Below are 24,005 nucleotides of genomic sequence, written 5' to 3' on the forward strand. Positions count from 1 at the left end.
ACAAGACAGAAGGGATGCTCTATTGGGACAGAGGAAGTATCAGGGAAGACCTGTGCTATTTATTACTCAGGTTCATACTTGGAACGGGTATTTTTCTGATTGCTGAAAAATTAACAGCAGTGAGCAGGACTTGCCCTCCCCTCTCTCTCTCTCTCTGACCATTTCCTTCAGCTATCGCTCTTACCACCATGGTCCATGTCTTTGCTAGGAAATTAAGTGCATTTTAATCTTAAACCTTCTTGGAACTGAAGCTAGTGCAGCATGCATTGGTTGCTAGGAAATAACTCGCATAACCCCACTTCTCCATCATCTATTAGGGGTGCCTTCTGGTTTCCAAGTAGAGTCTAAAGGCCTTAAATTTGATCCATAAATCTCTAATGACATGAAACTTGTTTGCTTTGAACCACCATTTCTTACAGCAATGCAATGCCAGAACAGCTGCAGTCATGGTGAGGCACCTCCACTGGAACCATATTCAATCTGAGCACATGCCAAAGGGGCTGAATGCCTCAGCTAAGTCCCCCTCACCCATGTATTCAGAACCAGCCAAACATACCGGCATCAATGGCCCATTGCAAAGCACACCTCCTTCCTCAACTTGTATGCAATGGGGAGTCAGTGCTAGAAATGGTCACGCTGAGAATTAGAAGCTGCAGGACCAGGTTTGTCAGGTGCAGGGAAGCCCTGGGTCTACTTCCATTTGTGCTGTTACACTTGCATTTTTAATCTGGAGTGAACATGCCTAGAGCCCTGAAGATCTGCCCTTGGATTTAAGCAATACATATTGCAAGGCTCAGCATGAACTAAAAAAATGAACAAACCCCAAAGTGCCTTCCCCATTAACTTCATCCCCAAACACCTAGGGAATTATTAAGTAAAGAAAATCACTGCACCTCTCTCCATCAAGCACTTATCTTCCACGTTTGTACTCCATGGATGACCAACATGTATTTGCTTCCTCCCTTTCATTCACACACACTATTATAGCAAATGCACAGCTTTAACTCTTGCAATGCCAATCTTCCAGGATTTGTCTGAGGTATGCTCACTGTTAAGCAAACTACACCAAATACAGAGAAAAAACATTTTAAACAGGAAAAGAAACGCATCAATTTTTGAGTGGAAAAATAAGATGTAATCTGTACACACAGAATTTGCAAAGGGATGGTCCCTGTAGTCAGTGCTCTCAAGGGTAAGGCATTTCAGAGATCAGAAAAGATTGTATGTTATAAGTAAATGTAGACTGTTAAAGGTTAAAGTTAAAAATCTACAGTTTCGTACCAATACCCATGTATCTCATAGATTTCATAGACACTCGGGCTGGAAGGGACCCCAGAGGATCATCGAGCCCAGCCCCCTGCCCCAGGGGCAGGAAAATCTCTAATAAAGTTATAGTAGTCTTTTATACAAAACAATTATAGTTCAGCACCTAGCCCAGGAATCCCCACTGTGAATCTTAAAGCAGGTCAAGAGGAGGCAGGTGAAGGGAGGGTAGCAGATAAGTGAGACATAAGGGTACTTGGGGGGGGGTAAGAGACTGCAGCTGTTCAAAGTAGGCTGATGAACTAGCGCAGGTGAGGAAGCGTTCATGTTTCAGTGCTTCTGTGTTTGTGCTGAAAGTGGCTTATTTTCTCCAAAAAAAAAAACAAACCAGTGCTCTCTATTGATTCCCTTTGGTGTGAATACTAGCATTATCCCGTCACCACCACATGTAATCTCAGATTAGAGCTAGCTCCTGTCTCAAATGTAGCCTAGAAGTCCCTGGGCCTGACCCTGAAGGTGCTTAACTCATCTATCCTTCGACTGCGTTTTACAGACAGATAGCTGAGAAAGTAAGTCTGAAAAAAGAACCAGCCTTTGAAAGTGGCTGACTCAAACGCAGGGATGTTCTAGCTTTCCTGAAAACTCAAGGGTTTTGCCACAAGATTAAGAAGTGTAACTTTTGATGCCGGTTGATGAACATTTAACCCATGCATAAAGGCATTAAATCCCCAATTTATGATCAAATGTCAATATATAATTAGGAAGTCACTACTGACTCCACGATCCTGAAAGGAGTCCGGAGATGGAGTAGTACCAAGTTTTATTTAGGCACATTACTGTTTATTCCACTGTGAGACCACTGATCCTAGCATTGTTTTTGTCATTCTTCGTAGCTTGCCTTTTATGTATAACCTCTGCAGTAGCTGGAGCAAAGATTTAGAAAACTGGCACTTGCCCTAAAAGTGTTAATCATATTCTAATAGCCTTAAAAAAATTCTGTTTAATGCAGAGTGACAATCCCTGCACCCTTGATATTCAGTAGGTCTTTTTATGCCTTCTAAGGCCGTGAGAACAACCCCTAGTTTACTTTGCTGCAAAACAGGAAGGCATAAAACACAAAATTACAAAACATAAGATTACAAAACACAAGCATGTACAATGAACTATACAAATATACCGTTAATGTACTCCTAGACATATTTACTGCCATCTTAGGGTTCTCTCAATAGAAACTTACACAAACATTTGCTTTCAACAACACAGGCTACAAATCTAGACTAAGTTAAAGTTATTTAAACAATTAAGTAAACGCCAACAGTGTAGACCTGTTGCTCAATATCAAATGCTTTAGATGGTTAACTGAAGATTTCCTTTAAAAATATAATTTGGACCGTATCAAATTAATTTGTAGCACACTGAAAATGGGATTTGAACACTAGTTTAATACTAATCTTAATTCACGTGAATTAAGATTAATTTATCTGACACTGTTTTCAGTTGCTCCTATATACGTGTCCTTATATTTAGGGCACATATACCTAGGAATCCCCACACAGCTTGAACATTCATTTAACACATATTCAAAGATCTACTTTGCAGTAAGATATAGTTTCTGCATTACCTTACTACTAACTCAAATCAACTTGCACCTCAGCTGCCCTCTGAACAGCCTGAAACACTTCAACTCACCTGTAAGGTAGACAAGTATTAGTGTTAATTTTCCAATTAGGAAACAGGCAGTTTTGAGGACTCACTCATTGTAATACAGAAAATCTGTACAAAACCCCAGGGAAAAGTTAAGTCTCCCAGCCCCATGCTTGACAAATTTACTCTTCCTCCTGTTCCTATGATCCAATTAGAAATCTAAACATTTTAACCAAAAAAAAAAAAAAAAGCTTGTTATAAAAACGAACACAAATTCCCTCATGCAGGAATTGCATTTTGAAAGAGAGCACAGAGTATGTTTTTGAAAACTCTCCCTTAAATTTAAAAGGCCAAACTGATCCAACTTTCTTTAGATCAAAATTTTAATGTTTGAATAAGATTAGGCGTGCCAAGCCTCCTTTAAAATGCAATTATGCATAGTATTTTTGATGCTATGTTTTAAGTGTCTTTTAGAAAAATCAGTTATGCCACCCTCTGGTGACTATGTGAACTACCCGACTAAACAAAGCATCTCTTATTTCATAAAACCCTATTTTAATGAGGTCAAACTGTACCAAGGGTTTAGAATGGGACCTAGTGGAAGTGGCAAGACATTTTTCCTTTAGATCTGATCAAGATTTATAAACATTAAAGTAGTGTACTCTTCTCCTATAGCATGGAGGTACTTCAGCTGCTTAGCTAACCTTGCCCACAATAGGTGTAGCCTGCACCGTTGGATTTTAACATGGGTTAGCAGTGCCAATGCTTTTGCTTGTTTTAGAGACGAAATGGAACTGACATTTGGGTGACATTTTTTAGCCATCTGGCTGTTGATTTTAATAGGCTTTAATTATAATTATACCATTTTTCCTGAGATTTTAGTAAAGAGGTACGGGGCAACTACACTAACACAGCGCAAGAAAATGTGCAGCAGAATACAGTGCAAAGAGCTAATTCTGATCTGGGAGGTTTTTTTAAAGGTTAACCTACTGGGAATCAAATAACTTGAGTTTTCTGCAAAGCTATGCAACTGATTCACTCCTGTTTTACACAAACTACTTAATTTCCAAGGGTTTTTCTCCCTTGGCTAAATGGGGATAACGTTCATCTTTGTAGAGTCATTTACGATTTGCAGATGAAAAGTGCAGTGTAAAAGTGCTAAGTACTTTTAACACCTCTCTACACTGGGAGATCTAGGATTGAGGATTAACTCTAGTAGATTATGCCCAAGCACCCAGCCCAGGCATCATTAATGCTAATCTAGAAACATGAATACACTGAAGTACAGATAAAACTGCGAACACCTTTGCCTGTTTTGTATCTGAAGCTAAGCAAGCTGAAGCTGGGTTATTTAGCATATGGGTCAGATTAAACTGCAACACCGTGCCTGGAATTTTCTGGTTGTTTTCGCAGTTTCTGCAGGAGCTAAACTTGCAGTTTTTTGCCTTGTAGTTTCCTACAAATCTTTCCAATAAAAGCAGCATGGCATCTTCAGCCAAACAAACAAACAAACAAACAGAAAATTTGATCTGACCTCATTTTCTACAATTAGCTTTGAAACGAGTCCAACAATTTGTCAACGCTGATAATGTTTTGTTACCGCAGTTAACCGTAAACCTCCGACAACTCTTGGATTTTAGGTAAAAGTCCGAGCACAAACATTTTCTTCTCAGTTGGCTTCCCCCCCACATCTCATTCTGGCCTCATGTACACTGGCTGTTTCTATCAACACAGATTTTCATGTTCATCTTTGTTCAACTTGGTCTAAATTGAATAAGATCAATTTGTTTAATAAACAAGCATGTGACCAAGCTCAGCTACTAATACAATGGTGGCAGGCTTAACAATGTGACGCTCATATTTTAAGAGGCAGGAGTAAGTAAAGTTCTTAAATGGATTTCAGGGCTGTTGGTTGCAGCTGTGTTGGTCGAAGGACACAGGCATACAAGGTTCATTGTATAAATGTAATATCTTTTATTTGACCAACTAAATAATTGGGAAAAAATGTTGTTTGCAAGCTTACGGACAATTGGAAAAAAATGTTCTCTCTCCAATCTCTCAGTTCTAACCCTCAAAAGGAATTTACAAAACACCTTTCATAGACGAGCCTACGAACTTCACTTCATAAATCTACTGGATACCAAAACTCATGGACTAAATATAGACATTGGGATTTATGGCACATTATAACCTGCCTGCCATCTGATAACCCCAGGCAACCTCTCTACATTTTACCAGCTACAGTCTATGACCAGGTCTACATTCCCTCCTTTCCCCCACACCTATGCGTCTCGTACCTATCATCTTTTATCCCCTCTGACTTTCCCTGCTGCACATTTGCATTTTCACAGACCTGCATTATGCATATTGGCTTAAGCTTCTACCCCACCCAGGAGAGCCTACAAACACCAGTAAACTCCCCCTATGCTTGAAGAAGGGTGTTTGTGCCCAAAAGCTTATGAAGAACAATTTTTCCAACTATTTAGTTGGTCTAATACAAGATATATCACATTTACCCAAAGAACCTCATCTAAGTGGATTTCACACATCCCAATAAGCAGGGGTGTCAAACATATGGCCTGCAGAGCATCTCCATCCGGCCCACCAGGCTACTGGAAGACGCTGGAAATGAGACCCTTTTTCCTTGGCTCATCCCTGTCAGACCCTGGACCCTCACTGCTGTGATGGCCACTAAGGCAGCCTTCACGCCCCAAGTTGGATCCAGGCTGCAAGGAGCAGCCCCACAGTCCAGATTCTGCCCAGGGCCCATAGTCTGGCACCCCTGTCAGTAAACATACGTATATTTCCATTAATTATAGTATTAAAATATTGGTAGTATGAGTTTTTGGAATGACCTGATGTCTTCCAAAAAAATTGGAAGACAAGGCTTTGTTAAGCAGACAAGATTCTTTGGGTAAACCTGGTATCTTTTATTAGACCAACTCAAATAGCTGGAAAAATTCTTCTCAGCAAGCTTTTGGGCACAAACACCCTTCGTCAGGTTAAGGAAGCATCTAATGCAGAGGTGGGCAAAATGCGGCCCGCGGGCCAGATCTAGCCCACAGGGCCCCTAAAAAATTTTAAATTAATATTTATCTGCCCCTGACTGCCTGTCATGTGGCCCTTGATGGCTTGCCAAACCTCAGTAAGCGGCCCTCCACCCAAAATAATTGCCCGCCCCTGGTCTAATGCATTCTTATACTTGAAACACATTTGCACATGTTGAAAAAAAAATCTCGGCTCCTATAGCTATTGGAACAATTACTTTGCACGTATAACAGACCAAAAAAAGTTCACAACATGCATTGGGAAGCAAGGGCAGCAAGCTGCAATTGGAGGAGATCTTACTTTAGGCACAACAGCTTCGGAAACAATGGTGCAATGATAGATTTTTATTTAACTGTAATATGCTGAATGGTAAGAAGAACTATAACAATGTAATGTTACTACTGCATTATTAAACTGAGAGGAAAACAGTGCTTGCTATAAGGATGCACAGGTTCTTTTCTTTCAAAAGCAAAAGAAAGAAGATAATTCAGGGCAAGCATAATATAATCGCTCCAAATCAAGGAAGAAACTGCTGCACACCACATAAGCTGCGATCTGCAAAAATGCTGTCCTATGGGCTTGGCCAAGGAAATGTTGCAGCGATCATCAGCCTTGTGACACCGAGTGATTGCTGCCGCTCCAAGACTGCCGAGTTGTGCAAGCAGAACTATATATTTTCAAACATTCAAAAGTATTTGATAGCTGCATTTTTTTTACCAGTTCAGCAAAGCACCTAACTCCTCATTAGGGACTGCTGAGCTAAAGGTCAAGTGTCAAGGTCTAGTCAAGGTTTTGGCTCAGCAGGAAGAAATTTAAACTCTCATTCAGTCAGCTCTTACATGATTCAAATCTGAAATCACTCGATAGTGGAAGCCACGGGGATGTCCCAGGCTATTTTGCCTTGGCATTTATAGGAAGCGGAGGAAGGTGGCGAGAGACTTTTAGGCTTCCTGCCCAACAATGCTTGTGATGGTGTCCAGGTACTCAATTCCAAGGGATGCAGACAAAGCAATCACACGTAGCTGGAAAGGCCATAGATAAGTACGCTTCGAACATTTCAATGCTGGAACTGCTGCCTTTTCAATGCCGAGAAGTTTGTTACTGTCTGTGGAACGAAGCCGAGACTACCACCTCTCCAAGGAGATAGGAATGTTTGCCTAAATAACAGTCTTCAGAAGCACTACCCTCTTCCACGGCTCCTAACCATTTACATATAGATTTAATACACCATTATAGTTAATACGCACCAATGGCAGGCAAAGAATCATTAGCTCAAAAGCTCATAGCATCACATATAGAAAAGCCTTCCAAATTTGCTTCGTGGTCTTGGTCGACACAATACAGCAGAGAAGGGATCTCACAGACTTCCAATGCTCTATCCCCACCAAGCACATTTCCACCAGAAATTACATTAACTAACCAAGATAAGCTTTATGAAATCAGACTGCTAAATACGATCTCAGGAATGTAACTGCAAGAGGAGTGAAACAAATAAAACTACATCCCTATGGTTAAGAGCTAGGAATTGGGAGGTACCAACAAAACAGTAATATAACATACTCAATGTTAGCTCCCTCCCCCCGCCACCCCACACACAACCTCACACCAGCATTTCTACAATCAGAAAGTTTGTGATTCACGACAACAGGGAATAAAAAGGATGTAGCAAGTAAAGGAAAAGTGCAGAGAGGGAAGGTGCTTGCATTCCTACCTCAGCTGATCATCAGCACCTTGCTGGAGGGAAAACAATTGCTGGCAAAAAGCACTGCACCTTTTATACAATAAATTATATTGTATCCCGGAATTAACTAAATCCCTATTGTTATCCTGGAAGGAACTTTTGGCATTTATGAACGGTGACAGTAACTGATTCAAGCAGAAAAATCTAATTTATTGCGAGGAAAAACCTCCTCTTCAAAGCCTAATATACAAGTGGGCTAAAACAAGTTGTTAAAATAATTAATCTTAGAGATCACAAGTAATTAATAGGTTGCCCTGGGACCACAGCTATCAAATCAGATACTTCAAAGCAAACAGTTTATCTGCAAAAATTAGAATTTAACTACTTTACTTGGCAATCCTCCAACAAGAGATAACATCAACAACACAAATCCATGAGGAAACTACATTTCTGATGGTCCTTCAGGCTATAATGATGTTATCATGTGATGAAGGAACGTAACTGAAAGGGCTCGGATGCTCATTTGGACATAAGTACATATTAATGTATTTGTAATTTTCATTCAGAATTCAGACTCTCCAATTTTGCCGTGCTTGAGTTCACATCAGCATCTGAGGTTCTTTTAACAATCAGCTGTGAAGTGGCTCAGCATCCTCAATGTTATCTTAATGTAAGTGGTCTCATAACTTGGGAGTTTTTATACAGCTGTAGGACAAAGCCTCTACCATCCCTAGATCTCACCAGCACGAACAGTTATTCCTACAGTGTGCACAGTAGATAGATGCATCGCCTAAATTCACATTAAACTGACAGAACCATAGACAACGAGGGCTGGAAGGGAGCTCAGGAGGTCACATCTCGTCCAGCTCCCTGTTCCAAGCAGGACCAGCCCCAACTACATCATCCCAGCCAAGGCTTTGTCTACCCAGGTCTTAAACACCTCCAAGGATGGAGACTCCACCACCTGTATGGGTCACCTGTGCCAGTGCTTCACCACCCTCCTAGGGAGAAAGTTTTTCCTAATATCCAACCTCAACTGCCCTTGCTGCAAGTTGAGCCCATTGCTCCTTGTCCTGCCATGCTGAGAACAATCCAGCTCCATCCTCTTCAAACCCCACTTCAGGTACTTGAAGGCTTTTTATTACATCCCCATGGTGATCACCATGCTCCAGCAGACCCTAGCATCGTGTGCATCAGCGTCCCTGCTCTTAAAAATGGTGGCGGGGGTGCTTTAACTAAACTCGTCGAATGAGTTAAACGATGAGCTTTAGTTAAAGCACCCCCGCCACCATTTCTAAGCATGGAAATGCTAATGCAGGAGACGTTCTGGGTGCTTTACTTAGTGAGGCTCTCAGATCCGTTCTAATTAAAGCGCCTCCTCCGCCTGCCCCGCACTCCTGGAGCATGTGTATAAATGCCCTTAGTCTATAAATCTGCCCTGACTGTCCCCCCTGAACAGCTGCTAGAGGCCTGGTGAGCAGGAGCAGACCAGGAGCTACAGCTGTGAGTTGCAATTAGACAGCTGCTGAGCCAAGACAGGCTTCTATCCCTACTCCATAGGCAAGGGTAGGAGAGACTCTGGGATACTGGAGGACTTCAAACTGGGCACACATCTGCGGGGGATGGCCACACCTTATTGGAACGGGAACTGGGCGATTCGGATCAGAGATAATCCTGCCCTGAAGTGCCGCAACTTTGAGCCGCATGGCAAATGCTTAAAACCACTTTATGGTGTTAATGTGTGGACAATCCAGGGGTTAAGAGCTCCAGGAGCTGCCCAAAATTACTGTGCAACAAGGCCCTCACACAGATCCCCTGCTAATACCATCTCAGTATCCTTGACTGTCAGCTATGGTCCAATTGCTCAGCCTGCCAAAGGGCCCCGAATCAGAACAATAAGGAAGTAGAACGGGAACCCACTGGTGTCCCAAGCTACAGAACCACTTCTTCCCCCCTTTAAATCTGGACACGACGCAAGCTTAGAAAGGACACACAGTGTGGCAGCTGAGTTCAAGTGCATGTTCATGTTTCCGAAGGCAGTGCAGCATCACCTGCATCATCAAATCACAGCATGGGGTGTTGCAATTAAAACCAATTTACTGATTTCTGAATACAAGTACAACTCACACTGAAAACCAATTTATGGGATTGCTGCTCACTCGGGTAGGAAAGAAATGACAACACCCTATTACTGAGGTTGATCCCCATGAAATGTATCCCCGTTGTCCCTGCAGGTTCCTCCTAGTCATTTTAGTTGCTTTGGTTTCCTATGTTCAACATTCGATATTCCTGCATATATTCAGAGACAACCTGTCCTGCATTTTCAGCACTGATTTTTATATGATGGATTCTGTGCAGTCATCCTCTAGTTTAAGACATGCCCTATTCCACATCCACATCCTAGCGAACTACAATATGAATCACAGACATCTGGGAAGCGTTCTACAAACAATGGATTCAATAGAAGGTTATTTATAGAACAATGCAAGCATAAAGAAAGAAAAAGACCCACACTTTAATGTATTCCATATGATACAACTATCTTTCTAATAAAGGAACAACTTCTGTGGAAAGCTTTTGTGCTAGCTTTTAAAGGAAGTCCATAATAAACTTTAATTTGCACCATATGGAAAGCTATAATTTATTTTTAAAATTAGGTTATTGTATTCTAGCCAGGGAAGGAAGAAAGAAAATGAATCCGATCCATTCAGAGGCAGTTTTCCCCACCCTCTTCACAAATGGGTCAATATCAATATTTATTCCACCCTCAACTCCATCTCAGGCCATAACTCATGGTTCAAAAGTTACTTCAAAAAGATTATTTCTAGGTGTAAAAAAACTGAGAACACATTTTGGTTATCAACAAAGACCAAGCCCATAAACAGAATACAGGGAGAATTTAAGAAAAGCATGCTGCTTTTACTTTTACAAAAATACAACCACTTTTATTTCAGAAGTTCTTCTTTAGCTGATCAACTGTTTGCTAACTCAGACTTAGCTGTACACTACAAGGATTTCTTGATGTGGGGGCAAGGAGGGGATAAAATACAACTTGGCAACGATCACTAATGAAGCTGGCTATAGTGAATTACAGAACGTTTGTTAATGACTGCAGGCTATGCAGCAGATACAGGAACAAACTAAACAGATTTTGGCCTACATAATTCAAATACAGATTTTTAACTGGAATATTATTTGGTTTTAATTAATTGGTAAATACATGGTATTTTTGCTGTAAATACCAACAGACCTTATTTGCATGCACATAAATACAGTGTCATGCTTACTGGGTTAGCTGCATTGCTGTCCATCTCACCAAGTATACCCAATACACTATGCCTCTGACCTTTACTCTCCTAGAATTATGCCCTAGGAGAACACTAAGAGCCAGGTCCTGGATTCCAGCCTTCCTGCATGCTAGCTGAGTTTGTAGCCCACAAGAGCATCCCTTTGCATGCTTGAAAGTAGGCAAGTACAGTAACTCCAGTGATTTCAAAGCATCGTGTATTCTCACCCAAAAAGAGTCCAAAGCAGGAAGCACCAAGGTAAAAACCCCGACGTGCTTGTTCCTTACCTAAGCTTAATCCTCTCTATGCAAAGCTGGACCCTCATGAGCTAATTCCCCATGTGAGCTGGAAGGAACAGCCTGTCCTGCTTATGACATGTCCGTCAGTCCCTGAGAATGTCAACTCAGCTCCCTCCCTCTCAACCGAGCTACCCCTCTTGGGGTAACTGGACCATTCAGTCACCTTTCACTGCAGACCAGCTTTGTGAAGAGCATCCTGCTCTACCCTGAACAGTGCCAGCCACCGGACTCTTAACTCTGACTTACCTGCCACTGCTTTACCTTTCTACTCAGTTCTTTAATAGCCCCTTTTTACATTAGTCTTCCCACTAGGCATTCAACGAGACTAGGCACACAGCTAGGCAGCAGCAGAAGATTGAAAGGACAGTCGCATACAATACTGAGAAGAGACACTATAGACATTTCCCACTTTGTCATGGAGTAAATATACCAACCGTAACAAGTAACGCAAATTCAAGCGGGTGAGACAAGACGGTCACAATAGGAGAACAAAAGGGAAAATAAAAAGAACAAGCTGCATTTGATTGCATTACAATACAAGCGCCATGTCAACGGAGTCAGAGCAATTGGCAAGTTCAGCTGCACAGCCATATTTGTTTTCAGCAGAAATTGCTCTGACAATTTGAGCCCTACACTATGGAAAGAGCCAGCAGGATCTTTGCAATTGTCAACACTATTGTTTGAAAGAGGAGGATGTGCACTAGCCTTCACTGACAAAGCACTGATACTGGGCAACAGACTTTTCCCTGAGGGGAAAGAGGCTAACACACACGCAGCAAAATCACCCTCCAAACTCTTGATGCATTTTTTTAGTTTAATTTTAGTCATAAAATATATAAGAGAATTTTGATAACCAGCAAGGACTGATTAACACAAATTTCACATGCTGAGGTGTACGGGGCTCTCTGGGGAACCAGTGTGTAATCTCTATCCAGACTGCAGTCAGGCTGCTGGCTGACCTCAACAGACTTCAGCTAGACAGGGAGTTCAGGTGCAATGAAACCTGGAATTACATCTGAACCAAACTGAAACAAAATTAGCTTTTGAGTACTAAGAGGGTATTTTCTATTTAGAGCCCTCCACCTTCCTTCGAGCCAAAATAGTTCAGGTACAGAGTATGTGGTATGCATATAAACTTGGCTATCAAAGCAGCACTGTTTTCTGTTTCGTCATACAAACAAAATCCATTAGGATGGAAACAGCATTAGTGTGACTAGCCAACCTCAAAAAGTCTCCTGCGAATTCACCACTAATTCTTTGGGAATCTAGAAAAAAGGAAAGAAAATGTCATCATACTCTTGCACAAATAATGCACGGAACATTTGTACCTAAATGAAGAAAATTTTCCACAAACACAGCTGAACTGTAAGCACTGCAAGTAAATGAAGCAGAACTATACGAAAGATAATGAGATTCTAAATGCTGTCAGCGTCTGGGATCATCATAATGAATTTTGTTTTTAGAAAAAGCAGAAACAAAGAGGGAAACAGACTGATAAAACCTAAATTTGGAGTTAGGCAATTGGCAGATTTAAAGATCTCTCTAGCGCAGACCTGGACTTCCTATAGCGATTCTCAAGTCCAAGTGTTAGGATGAAGAGACAGGTCACTTACCAAAACCTGTGTGGTTAGTTCTGGTTAATGCTGGGAAGTGATAACGTAACTGTGACGCCCGGAATAAATAATTCACACCCTCATACAAATCCCTCCAGGGCAGGAATGTTTTCAGCAATGTTTTCTGGTGGTGGGCTGGGCTGAGTCCAAGTTAGGCCAAGGCTAGGACCCAGCTGCTGCTACCACCTCTCCCTGCCATCGACCACAGCAAAGCACAGGCAAAGCCCCCTTTCTGCTCAGGCCCCTGCTCTGCAACCTGAATCTGGCCCATAGGATGTAGGTTGCCAACCCCTGATACAGGGTATGAAGCAGCCGGTTTTCTTCCCTCCTTCCCCAACAGACAGTCAATCAGGTTTTTTTCAGTTTATGTTCCTAACTTAACTTTCTTGTTTAACCAACACCTTTGCAAGGTTTGATATGAGAAACGCTAAATTTCTCCCCTTTAACAAAAAGCAGTTCTCCTACAAAAGTTAAAAGGGACACATCAAGACGATCAGAAAAGAACTATGGCAACACTGACTAGGAAGAAAGAAAAGAAAATGAGCAGTCACTGCTATTCTGCAAATGAGGATGTTAGCAAGCAAACTGAATGCTGGAGAAGAAAGTGGTTGGTATTGAGGAGGTAAAGCTTGATTTACTAGAATCTGAAAGTTGGGTAGCTCATATCATAATTGTCTATGTATGAACGGTTTTCTCACATTCTTTTTTAGCCATTCCTATGATGATTTGACTAAGTAGCTGTTTCTTTTTTAAATGCAAAAGCTGCTGATAAATACGATTAACAGCTGATGTGATTACCAGAAGTCAGTGTATGGATTTCATTCAGGCACTAGGAAGAAACGTGAGATTTGTGCCTGCACCCAGGGAAGTAATGGAAGCAAAAGAGTTGAAGCAGCAGAATAGGAACTACCTCTGTTCACTCCAAAATGCAAATGTTCAAAGTCAAGATCAAGTATATTAGTGAAAAACTCCACTGGAGTGGAAAAGCAGAATACCAATGACCCTGCAAGACAGAAATTTATGCTATTGCCAAAATGTGCTGCAATCATTTAACTCTGTTCCATGAGCTGTCTTAAGACCAAAGCTTTCTATGGATACCAGAATACCAAGAAATCAATCAGAGCGTAGGTCATGGAAACAAGAGAAGGGGCAAAAGTAACTGGATAATAAAGATGCAAGTTTATTTATTGCAACCATCAATTTCAGAGTAAAAGAAAATGAATTTAAATCAATGCCTGAAGCTTGCATGTGTGATCTATTCCTCCAGATAAATCTGAATCTTACCATATATAGTGAGGGAAAGCTAAGTAGAAATACTGGTAATAATTTGGGTTGTGGTTGAACATGTGACCTGAACGAATGACAGCTACAAGTATCCACAAAGGAAACTACACTCTAATGTTGTCAGGTACACTATACGCATAAATTGCACCCAAGCCGCTTAAAATGCCATCCAGTAACACGAAGAAGAGGTGACACAGTCATTATTATTTATCATTTGCCCAGGCACAGGTCAAACAAGAACGATGAACTTTCCTGTTAAAATGAAGCTGAATAGAGGGTTTAACACACTAAGTTGTGTGGATGACTTAGCAACACTAAGCCCCCTAAAGCACATGTTGGGAAATTCTGCGGCAATCATTAGCTTCATAGAAAATTTAACTTAGACAACTACCGTCTTCGCTTCTTAATGACGGTTACTGAAACGCAAAGGATTAATGTCCCCCACATACTTCATCCAGGTACAATGAAGACTGAAAAATCTAGCGCACCTCTCTTACACAAGATACTCTACGGAAAGGTACAACACACTGAAGCAAATGAAACGATCAGGAAAGAGAGATAAAACAACAAGACTGAGCATAAATTAACAGCAATGAACTGGAACTGCAATGGAGAACAAACAAGGTACATGTTAGAAAAAGTCAGACTGGTTCCAAAGTGTTCAGCCTCAATAAATGGGAGGAACAACTGAAAAGAGGCTGCTAGAATATTATCTAGAGTTTCCTCCCTTCTAGTACTGCAAAGATGAACGTAGATAGCTCTACTCCATCTCTAGATCTGCATTTTTCCAGGAAGGGTGTGGGACAACAAACCTGGGAAATTAAAAGCAAAACAAGACAGAAGAGTCTTCAAATACAAATGTTGTGATTATCTGAATTCCTCTCCAGCCAGGTCAGTAACAATCGAGCAATGATTATAAATGGACTGATAGCAACTTCCTACCAGGCGAGCAGCTATAAAGACACTAGTGTGTAGGTATGATGTAAAACGAGTAGGTTAAATGATACAGATTCAGGAACTTGACTGACTCTTAGTTTTTTCACTCGCAGATTTGCAAGCTTTTTATTTCAGGAAAGTCACGTGCTCTGTGTTTGAGGAACAAAGCAGCTCACAAAATGAATCAATATTACGGCTTGTGCTTTATTTCATAAAATGTGTATTGGTTTTAAGAACTTCAGTTTTCCAGGAAGGAAAAAAAAGTGAGTTTTCAGGTTGAGAAAGTGACAACCGTCCCCGAAACAAGCACCGAGAAAACTGCATGAGTTCAGCTAGTTGCATAAAACATACCTGTCGTGAAGCACTGCTGACATCTCCCCTCTGAGCACAGAATGATCCATGCCTTCAAGGTTAGTAACTCCCCTGTTGACCAAAGGAGATAAATTGTAACATATAATTTAAGAAGAGCAGTTACCCTAATGCCTGCTTGCCCTGATGGAACTAATTAAAACTGCAGTCGCACAGCTGAAGACTCATGAAGCCCATCTATTGTACTGTTATGAAAAATGAGGCTTTTGTTTTAAGTAAAGCACAGAGACACAAAATGAGCAGGATTCACTGAATGATTTGTTTAAGCACAACATTGAGGACTACAGCTTAGTCTGGTCTTACAAAGCTTGCGCTATCTCCTCCTCGCACACAATCTATGTGGTCAAAATCTTATTTCAGAAATGAGGCAAAACAAAATGTTAATGGAAAAATTCCTTAGCTCCGAAGCACGTATAAAATACTATTCCAAGAACTAGCAATGTCTCAAGTAAAAGCCAATATCTAAACAGAAGTACAATAACAAGCCACCAAATCAGCCAGCCAGTTGGAAGAGGGGGTGGGGGGTCATTATTGGCATCTACCTCTTACTCTGAAAGCCATACTCATTTTTAAGTCTCCATGAATAGATGAAATAGCTCCCTGGTTGGCAGGGAAGAGATGCTGAAAAAAAGAGGACTCTACATGCTGCTGATGCTGTCCCTGGCCAAGGTGGGCTCCCCGCACAGCAGCTGCCCACAGCTCCCAGCTGACATGCACAGAGGGAGCCCCACAGCCACTCCTGACCACGCTGTGGCACCATGCAGATTCCTCCTTCCAGCCAACAGGAGAGATGGGGCCGTGGAGGAGGAGGAAAGGGAGATGGATGGGGGACGAGAAGGGGAGCCAGGCAGGAAAGGAGGAACCTGCATGCCCCTGATGCTGTCCCCAGCCAAGCTGGGCTCCCAGCACAGCTGCTTCCTGTAGCGGGGGGGGAAGAGGCTCTGGGGCTCCCTCTGTGCCCGCATCAGCAGGGGACAGCAGTAGCATGGCATAGGTCCCTCCTTCCAGCTCCTGCTCCCAGTCAGTGGGAGATATAGGGGACAGGGGACAGTGGGAATCGGAGCCCAGATCAGCTGAAGACAGCAATGGGGAGGGGGGATGTGGGGGAAGAGGCGCAGGTACTGGCAGGACAAGGGGGACAAGGGATGAGAGTCAGGCTGCCTGGTCCCCATGCTGCTTCCACCTCCCCACCCCACTTTCCCCACTCCACACTGTTGCTTTACCATTGCAGTGGAAGGGGGGCATAATTTAAGATGACCCTCCAATAATTTTCCATGTCTAGAATCTAACTGCCGGGGGGAGGTGCTCATCTTAAATTTAATGTGGTCTTGGATTTGGGTAAATACAGTAAGATGCAGGAATGAAAGCAGTTCTTTCAGGTGTTCCAGAGTTTGGGTGAATGTCTAGATATTTCATGTCACTGAAGATTACTGACTTTCCACACAAGCCAGGCTGGGATCAGGACTTTGCCATGCCCCGTTTCTTACATAGCAGTCATTAGTGCTTCCCTCTGCAACACTGGGAGAGGCTGACGCTGACACTGAAGTGCCACCAAGCACCTTCTGTTTCTCACATGTGCTACCTCTTACGTGCAGAAGCGGCTCACTTTAAAAATGCACACGTTCACACAAATCTCATTCAAAACTTACCCTAAGCATCACCTTAGCTAGAGTGCCTTTAAGCTACATGAACATACCAGACAGCTGGTATACTGCTGCTTACAGCTGTTGTCCCACTAGTTTCTTGGGCTGCCCATCTCCACCTGTTGCCTCTTGTTTTAAGCTTTGATTGCAAACCCTTTGGAAGGCAGGAATCTCCTTTTAAGGTCTGTGGTGTCAATGACAGTATGGTGCTCGACTTTCAGCTGCGTCTCCAGACAACTGTAATACCAAACCAGGCCTCTTTGTAGCCTGAAGCACGCACAACTGCACTCACGCTTGACCTTCACAGCCGAATCGTTTTCACACAAACGGTCAGAAATTTTGCAAATAAAAAAACCTTTGATTCTGCAGAGCAAAGATGCAAGGTTCATGCTTGCCATGAACAAGCATGTGTTTTAAGTTGCTGTACAACCTCCTTTTTCAGCTGAATTGAGGTCTTCTTGTTCTTTAAGTTCCAATATGTTAATAATGTTAATATGTTAACTTTGGGTCCTCGTATAAGAGTCAAGAGACCGGTGTTAACGTAACACAAGCAAGCATCCTAATTGCAGGTGAGTGCCAATTCTTAATGAAGCCCTTGACCTATCTAAAAACCTGTGCAAACAACCAAAACCAAAAATGTGTTTCCACTCAGCCAACAAGGAGAAACATGGCAAGGGCCAGGAACAGATTACAAAGCTCTCTCATAGGCTACAAACAGATTCAACCTTTTTCTCTTACACAGGGTATTATGCTGTGGCATCATATTTAAACATCCATATTTTAGTATAGCATTTAACGTGCAAGGAAGAGGCATGAGAAGCAAATCATGCAGCAACAGGTACACCCTTTACAATTACTACACCAAGTTACAACTTCAGTTAGAGCTAAGTGGAGAGAATTTCACCCCACATACTAAACTGCATTCAGATTGAGAATTCAACGTGTATAGTTAATTCACACTTCTGCTTTTAAACATGATGCTAACAGAAATGAGCTGAAAACAAGTGATATTTCAGGAAGTAAAATTAATAGAACCGAGTCCACTGAACCGTATTACATTCTACAGACCCCATTTAATATGTAATTTCAAGCAGCTGCACATAAGCCACTATACTGCAAAGCTGTTTTGACCGGGAAAGCATGCAGATTTCCCTCTCCTGCCCAAGACCTGAAGAAGGGAACTTTGTCTCAGAAAGCTTGTCGAACTTCTCCACCAGCCATACAGTTGGTCTAATAAAAGATGTCACAAAAAATCCCCTTGCCTTTCATATAATTCCTGGACCATCACAACTACAAACAAGGCTCTAACGCTACTACATCGTGTAAAAGCAATTTAAATATGCAAGTTGTGAGAAACAGCAGAGTGGTCAATTAACACAAAGGACAAGAGTTGGCAAAAAAAATAAAGTTAACAACTGATTATTACTGACCTGCTGCCTGGCCCTCATCTCTCACTATGTGCCTTGAAATCATCCAGTAAAGTACCGTGTACATTCCATGGTCCAAAATCTTTATCACACGGTACCTATATAACAGTCCTGCATTTAACAAAATAAGACATTGTACATATGAGCAAAATGAATCTTCAGAGTTGTTTTATAGGCAAAGGAAAAAATCGTATCCACTTTCTGCAGCAACAGAACCCTGTAAGCTCAAAATTACTCTCAACAAATCCAGCTGCTGTGTAGCATTTGCATTTGGTCTGGCACAATACACTCCAGTACTGCCGAGCTAAAATTGGATTATTTTATTGTCTAAGTACGTAGGCCTCTCTCCCCTAAAGGATCTTGGCTTTCAGTTCAATCTATGCCTGAGGATTCAGACTTCATGGTCTGAACTTTACACAGCAACAAGTCTGACAGGAAGAACCACCAGACAAACTAAGTTACTGCTCTGCTTCTCTGGATAAAGGCAGGGTATCATTTTAAAGGAAGATTTTAAACCTCTGTTTCAGAAAGGAGAACAGCCTGCTTGTTACCACAAAGCAAAGCATAGTATGGTAGTTTGGGCTGCATAAAAACAACCCATTTAATATTGTTTCAAACCATGCTATTTTGCTGAAACACACCCACAAGCTCCAGCCCACAGAACCGATGGAAAATCCTCAGATACCATCTTTGGGCAAACAAACGAGTTACAGCCAGGGGATAGGGCTTTAGCATGTCAGCTGCTTCATTTGCAAGCCAGCTCTTCCACATTAAGTGAAAACTAAGTTGCAGTAACTTAATCCTCTTCACTAAGAACTATTACACAAGGCTCCCCAGAAACATTAGGACCGCATACCTGGCCTTTCCTTCCAAGAGTTTAAAGTGTGATTTATACTTACCAATAGCCCATTAGTCAGACTACCTATCCCTTTTCTTGCCCTCCACTTATCCATCACTCTTGCATAGGCCAGAAAAAAATAGGGTTTCCTTGATGCTGAGTTTGCAGCATGTCATCATACCCTTCTACAAGGGTAAGGGAAGAAAACTGGAGCTCGCCTGCTGCTACAAGCTGTTGCACATGCCAGACTTTGTAAGAACAATGCCTGGACTCTTACTTCTTCTTGGACTGTGTAGTAGAAATCTCTACTGTATACCGAGCTTTTCAGCCGAGATGCATGCATCTGCATAGTTATAATTTAACTACATGAGTTAAACTAAGGAATACATTTTCATGTCTTTATTTGCAAAATAAAGTCTACTGCATGTACAGAAAAGAAGAGCGGAAATCTTAAGATTTTCTACAGATTTTTGTGGGCCCTATGGCCAAATTTCATCAAAATTTAACTAGAAACTTACTACAGAATGAAAGATGCACACATTCTCAATACTTTGCTTTGAGCAACGTAAGTCAGCTACGTTTACTCATTAACTTAAGTAAGTAGATGTAATTTCAGGTACATTGAGCAAAGACCACATTGCAATGGATCCCACAAAGGCATGGGATCCTTCCATTTAGACAACTCTGCTGGACTAAGTCAGCAAAAACGGCACAGGGGCAAAGACAAAAATACCCATTATGCCCATCAGAACAGGACTAATGGGAATTGGATGTCACTGCCCCACGCTGGCAAGGAGAAATAAATCCTGGTAACAAGCCAGTTGCTGACTGTCAGCTATTCCGCTAAGAGCATATAGTGACTAAGATTAGGAAAGGACAGTATAGCGTATTATTCCATTCAGAAGGAAACTGAATGGCTTAAATTCCGTTAGTCCTTTCGTATTCAACTTGCTGCATACACTCTTAATCTGATTACTGTAGTTGCAGCTGAAGTATCTATAGCTATTGTACAAATCAGTCTCAGTAACACACGAGCAGACGTTAAAGACAACAATGAATCCCTTTTCCAAGTGTTGAGCTCAATAAGCAAACCAAAATTATAAAAGAACTGATACATGGCTTAGTGCGCTTTTTAATGTCAGGTGTTTTATTAGCACAATTTTAGGCTAAATGCCATTAAGTTCACTCTCACAACCTGGTATTGTAAAATCTGAATTTAGAAACTAAACTGTACTACTTCGTGAGCAATAAAACAGCCACAGATAATTATTTTTAAACACACATTTTTAAAAATCCTTTTCAACCCAAACAATTATGCATTGCAATAGTATTTTTAAACACAATAGTGTTTTTTTTATTTTGAAGCTCGCTGACTGAATGTTTTTGGTTTGTAAAACTTTTTTGGCAGTTTAGATTACTCAGAAAATGCTTTCTAAATAAAAAAATATTAGTAATACTCACATGTAGATACCAGTTTTCTTCCTAGATCTCAAGTACTTTTAAGCATCATCATTATTTAACAGATAGCAATACCATCGCAGAGGTTAAATCCAAGGTTACACAACAAGCAGAACTGGGAACGGGTCCCAGGTTCTCTGACCCCCACCAGCGCTGAGCTCAGCCTTACAGCTGCCCCGTATATATTTCATCCCTGTGCACCTTGACAGACATTCCATAAAAATTGGTGATGAAAGCCAAAAAGATATTACCTCTTACTGCAGCTATTAATGCTGCCCAAGACTGAAGAGCCTCTCTGCATGCAAAGCCAAAGCAATTCCTATGGCTGGTGTCAGTGTCTATAAGCCTTATCCGTTATACATCTCATCTTAAAAATCAGAGCACAACCTGACCCAACCATATGGTGTTAACAATGGAAAGCTGACTGTGCTCTTGCTGAAAGGCCTTAATAATGGCCATTACCATCTGTGTGCATCAAATGCAATCACCAAAAGACAACTGATCTGAATGTAGATATCTCAAGACTATTCTCAATATGTCTATTATGAAAACTGACATAATTAAATGCAGTCAACCTGTGCGTTGCAATGAAAAAGAGCAGCTATGTATCAATAAGTTTATCCTGGATCTTTTACGTACAGCAGTTACAGAAACCTAGATTCTCTTGAAGGTTACAGAACACTTCAATCCAATCCAATCACAGTATATTCAAATTTCAGTGTTCAGGCTCACATTCCTGACACATTAGATAAAAATTTAACCATGCTCCAAATTGATTAAGCTTACCAGACTTCATAAACTCATATAAATATATTACATTGGAAGTGCACTCTTTTCACCACCTACTTTTCCAAGCCCTAAACGTGAATGCTCCTTTTGCTGTGGGAGCAATAGCTGGTACATACCCACAAACTTGTAAAGAGCTGTCCTGACCAGAGACTGCCAGACACAGCTCTACTTCCTCCTCCTCTCCGGCTTCTAGAAAGCAGAGTCAAGGGCATGTCTAAGGAGCTTCAGATCTTTGAAGAACAGAAGCTGGAGGTTAAGTTTTGAAAGCAGTCTTCCCACACCCCAGGGAAACAGAAGCTGGTGAGTCAGGACAAAACAAGCCAGAACATTTGCTTTTAGCCAAATCGAGTCTTCAGCCATGACCTCTGGGTGTCAGCAGTCTAATATTAGACATTCCTGCAGACCAATTTTGGGAGCTTGACACAGATGGCCCTTTCTGAGCAGCAGTCATCTGCTGAACGGTTACACTAGCTTAAAAGGATGCATGGACAACTATATCTAACTTCCCCCTATTTCAGGGGGAGTGTTGCCCAAATTCACAACTTGAGAGGAAGCAGGAAGGACAGTCCCTGAAACAGTCCTTTGCACAAAGATAGGTGGCCTTCTCCCTTTAAACAAGGACTTCAGGTGTACAGGAGTAAACCACCTAAGCCATTGCTGGACACATTTCTGCAGTTTCCTGCAGAGGGAGCTACACAGGAACAGACGCTGACTGCCAGCAATTTTTCTGCATTCAGAGCTTCAACAGCTGCACCCAAAAGCTGCACAGAAACCAGAAGCAACTCTAGAAAAAGATGTAAGAGAATGCTGCAGAACTGGTGGAAAAGGAGGCCTGCTTTGGTTGATTCTCTGCTGAAAAGGGAAGTGGGAAGGGCGATGGAGATTCCCTGCTAGGAAGTGCTGAATCCCCACATGCCTTGCTCTGCCAGGCAAAATTTCAGGGTGCAAAAGCACTGTCTCCCAAAATGGAGGTACCAAGAGGAACAGACATACTTTATCTGCACTTCAACTTGGAGACCACTCATTCATTGCATCTCTTCCTCGCAGTCCATACTGATGACTTTGCTAATTGGGACACAGAGTCTAGTCTTATGTATTTCCACTGCTAGACATAAAATTGAGGTTCAGTCACCCTATTTGTCCCATACTCTTTCCACTGTCTGCCAGCTGTGGCAATTCTTCATGGACCCTGACCCAGGGACAATGGGCCAAGTGCACAATGCAAATCAAACCACCCCATACCTGATGGTCAAGCCAGTTGGAGCAATAGAAGCAGAGTTTCTCTCTGCTTCAGAAAGAACCCAGTGGCTAGCCAGGGCACTGGAACAAAAACAGTCCTCAGGCAACCTTCCTGGACTGGCAAACAGAGCCTAGGAGGAGCCAAGAGAAAGCAGGCTGCAAGCCAATGCTGTCTTGATCCAGATTTGTTCCTTTCTTGACTGAAAGGAAAAAGGGAGTGATGCTTATTGTTTGCAATGGCTGAATTTGAATTCCAGAATTAAGAAATCAAGTGTTAATCTAATTTAACATTGGGAGGGTTTTTTTGTTTTTTTAAATAAATTGGTTTCTAAAGCAGAACCACACACAGTACTCATGAAAGTGTGCATAAGGCTCCAGAAGAGGGAAAGGCACAAAACACAATGCTTAAATTGGTCCTCTTTCTTTCCCCTGGATACTAGGAACAAAAAGAGTCCAAGCCAGACTGAGAACACATATTGCACAAAACAGACTCAAGCTAAATGAGAAGTACTTACAAGACTAAAGTAATTATAACAAGCTAACAGGAGATATGAAGGCAAATAAAATTATCAGTGCAGCTTTAATGTTCCTCTGGCAACAATTAGTCAGCACACAGTCAGAACAAAAGGAAAAGATTGGAAGTGGCTCTGAATCTCTGAATGCCTGATGTCAAGAAGGGGTATTCAAGACTTCCGCACCAGGCAATGCTTCCCTGAACATGCCCAGAATAAGGGCACCTTGCTTGGTGGTTAGAGACACAAGAACTCACATTCCAAGTGGAACTATACAGAAGCAACCTTTACAATGCACTGTGCTTACAGGCTAAAAAAAGCAAAAATAGAGTACTGCAGTTCAGAGACTGTTCTACAAAGACCTACAGTAATGTTGCAAATGGTAGAGTTTTCAAGTGTTACGCTAGGATTTAGCAAAACTGTTAATGACCTGTGCCAGGAAACATTGGCATTTCACTGGCTCAAAGGAAAGAGCTACCTGATGAATCGATATTCCAGCATGGCATGGGAAAACCAGTACAGGGATGGAGTTATCGTATTAAACAGGGTCTTGACCCAAAGCCCCAAACACTTGCTAGCATTGAGTGATGTGGCAGTTCTCTCAAAAGTAATAGTTAGGAATGCGACCAAAATCCTGGATCTAAATTTAAACACACAATTCATTTTACCACAGAC

At 41.7% G+C, this 24,005-nt stretch overlaps 1 protein-coding gene across 11 annotated transcripts in view; it reads right to left on the reverse strand.

Moving 5' to 3' along the window:
* The window catches only part of KLHL13 (kelch like family member 13), a 108,279-nt gene that overhangs the window by 64,403 nt on the left and 19,871 nt on the right, over positions 1-24,005 (reverse strand). For 3 of the 11 annotated variants that reach the window (XM_014520309.2, XM_006024443.3, XM_014520308.2), the window contains one exon: positions 15,407-15,478. The exons of 3 other annotated variants lie outside the window; for them this stretch is intronic. In XM_014520309.2, the coding sequence (XP_014375795.1) occupies positions 15,407-15,478 (72 nt within the window). Of the gene's footprint in view, positions 1-12,444; positions 12,488-15,406; positions 15,479-18,497; positions 18,606-24,005 lie in introns of those variants that run through there. 5 more of the 11 variants (XM_025205067.1, XM_025205068.1, XM_025205072.1 and 2 more) reach the window with 4 other exon arrangements.

This window comes from Alligator sinensis, unplaced genomic scaffold (genome assembly GCF_000455745.1).
Source record: "Alligator sinensis unplaced genomic scaffold, ASM45574v1 scaffold1059_1, whole genome shotgun sequence".
In the NCBI taxonomy this organism is placed as follows: Eukaryota; Metazoa; Chordata; order Crocodylia; family Alligatoridae; genus Alligator; species Alligator sinensis.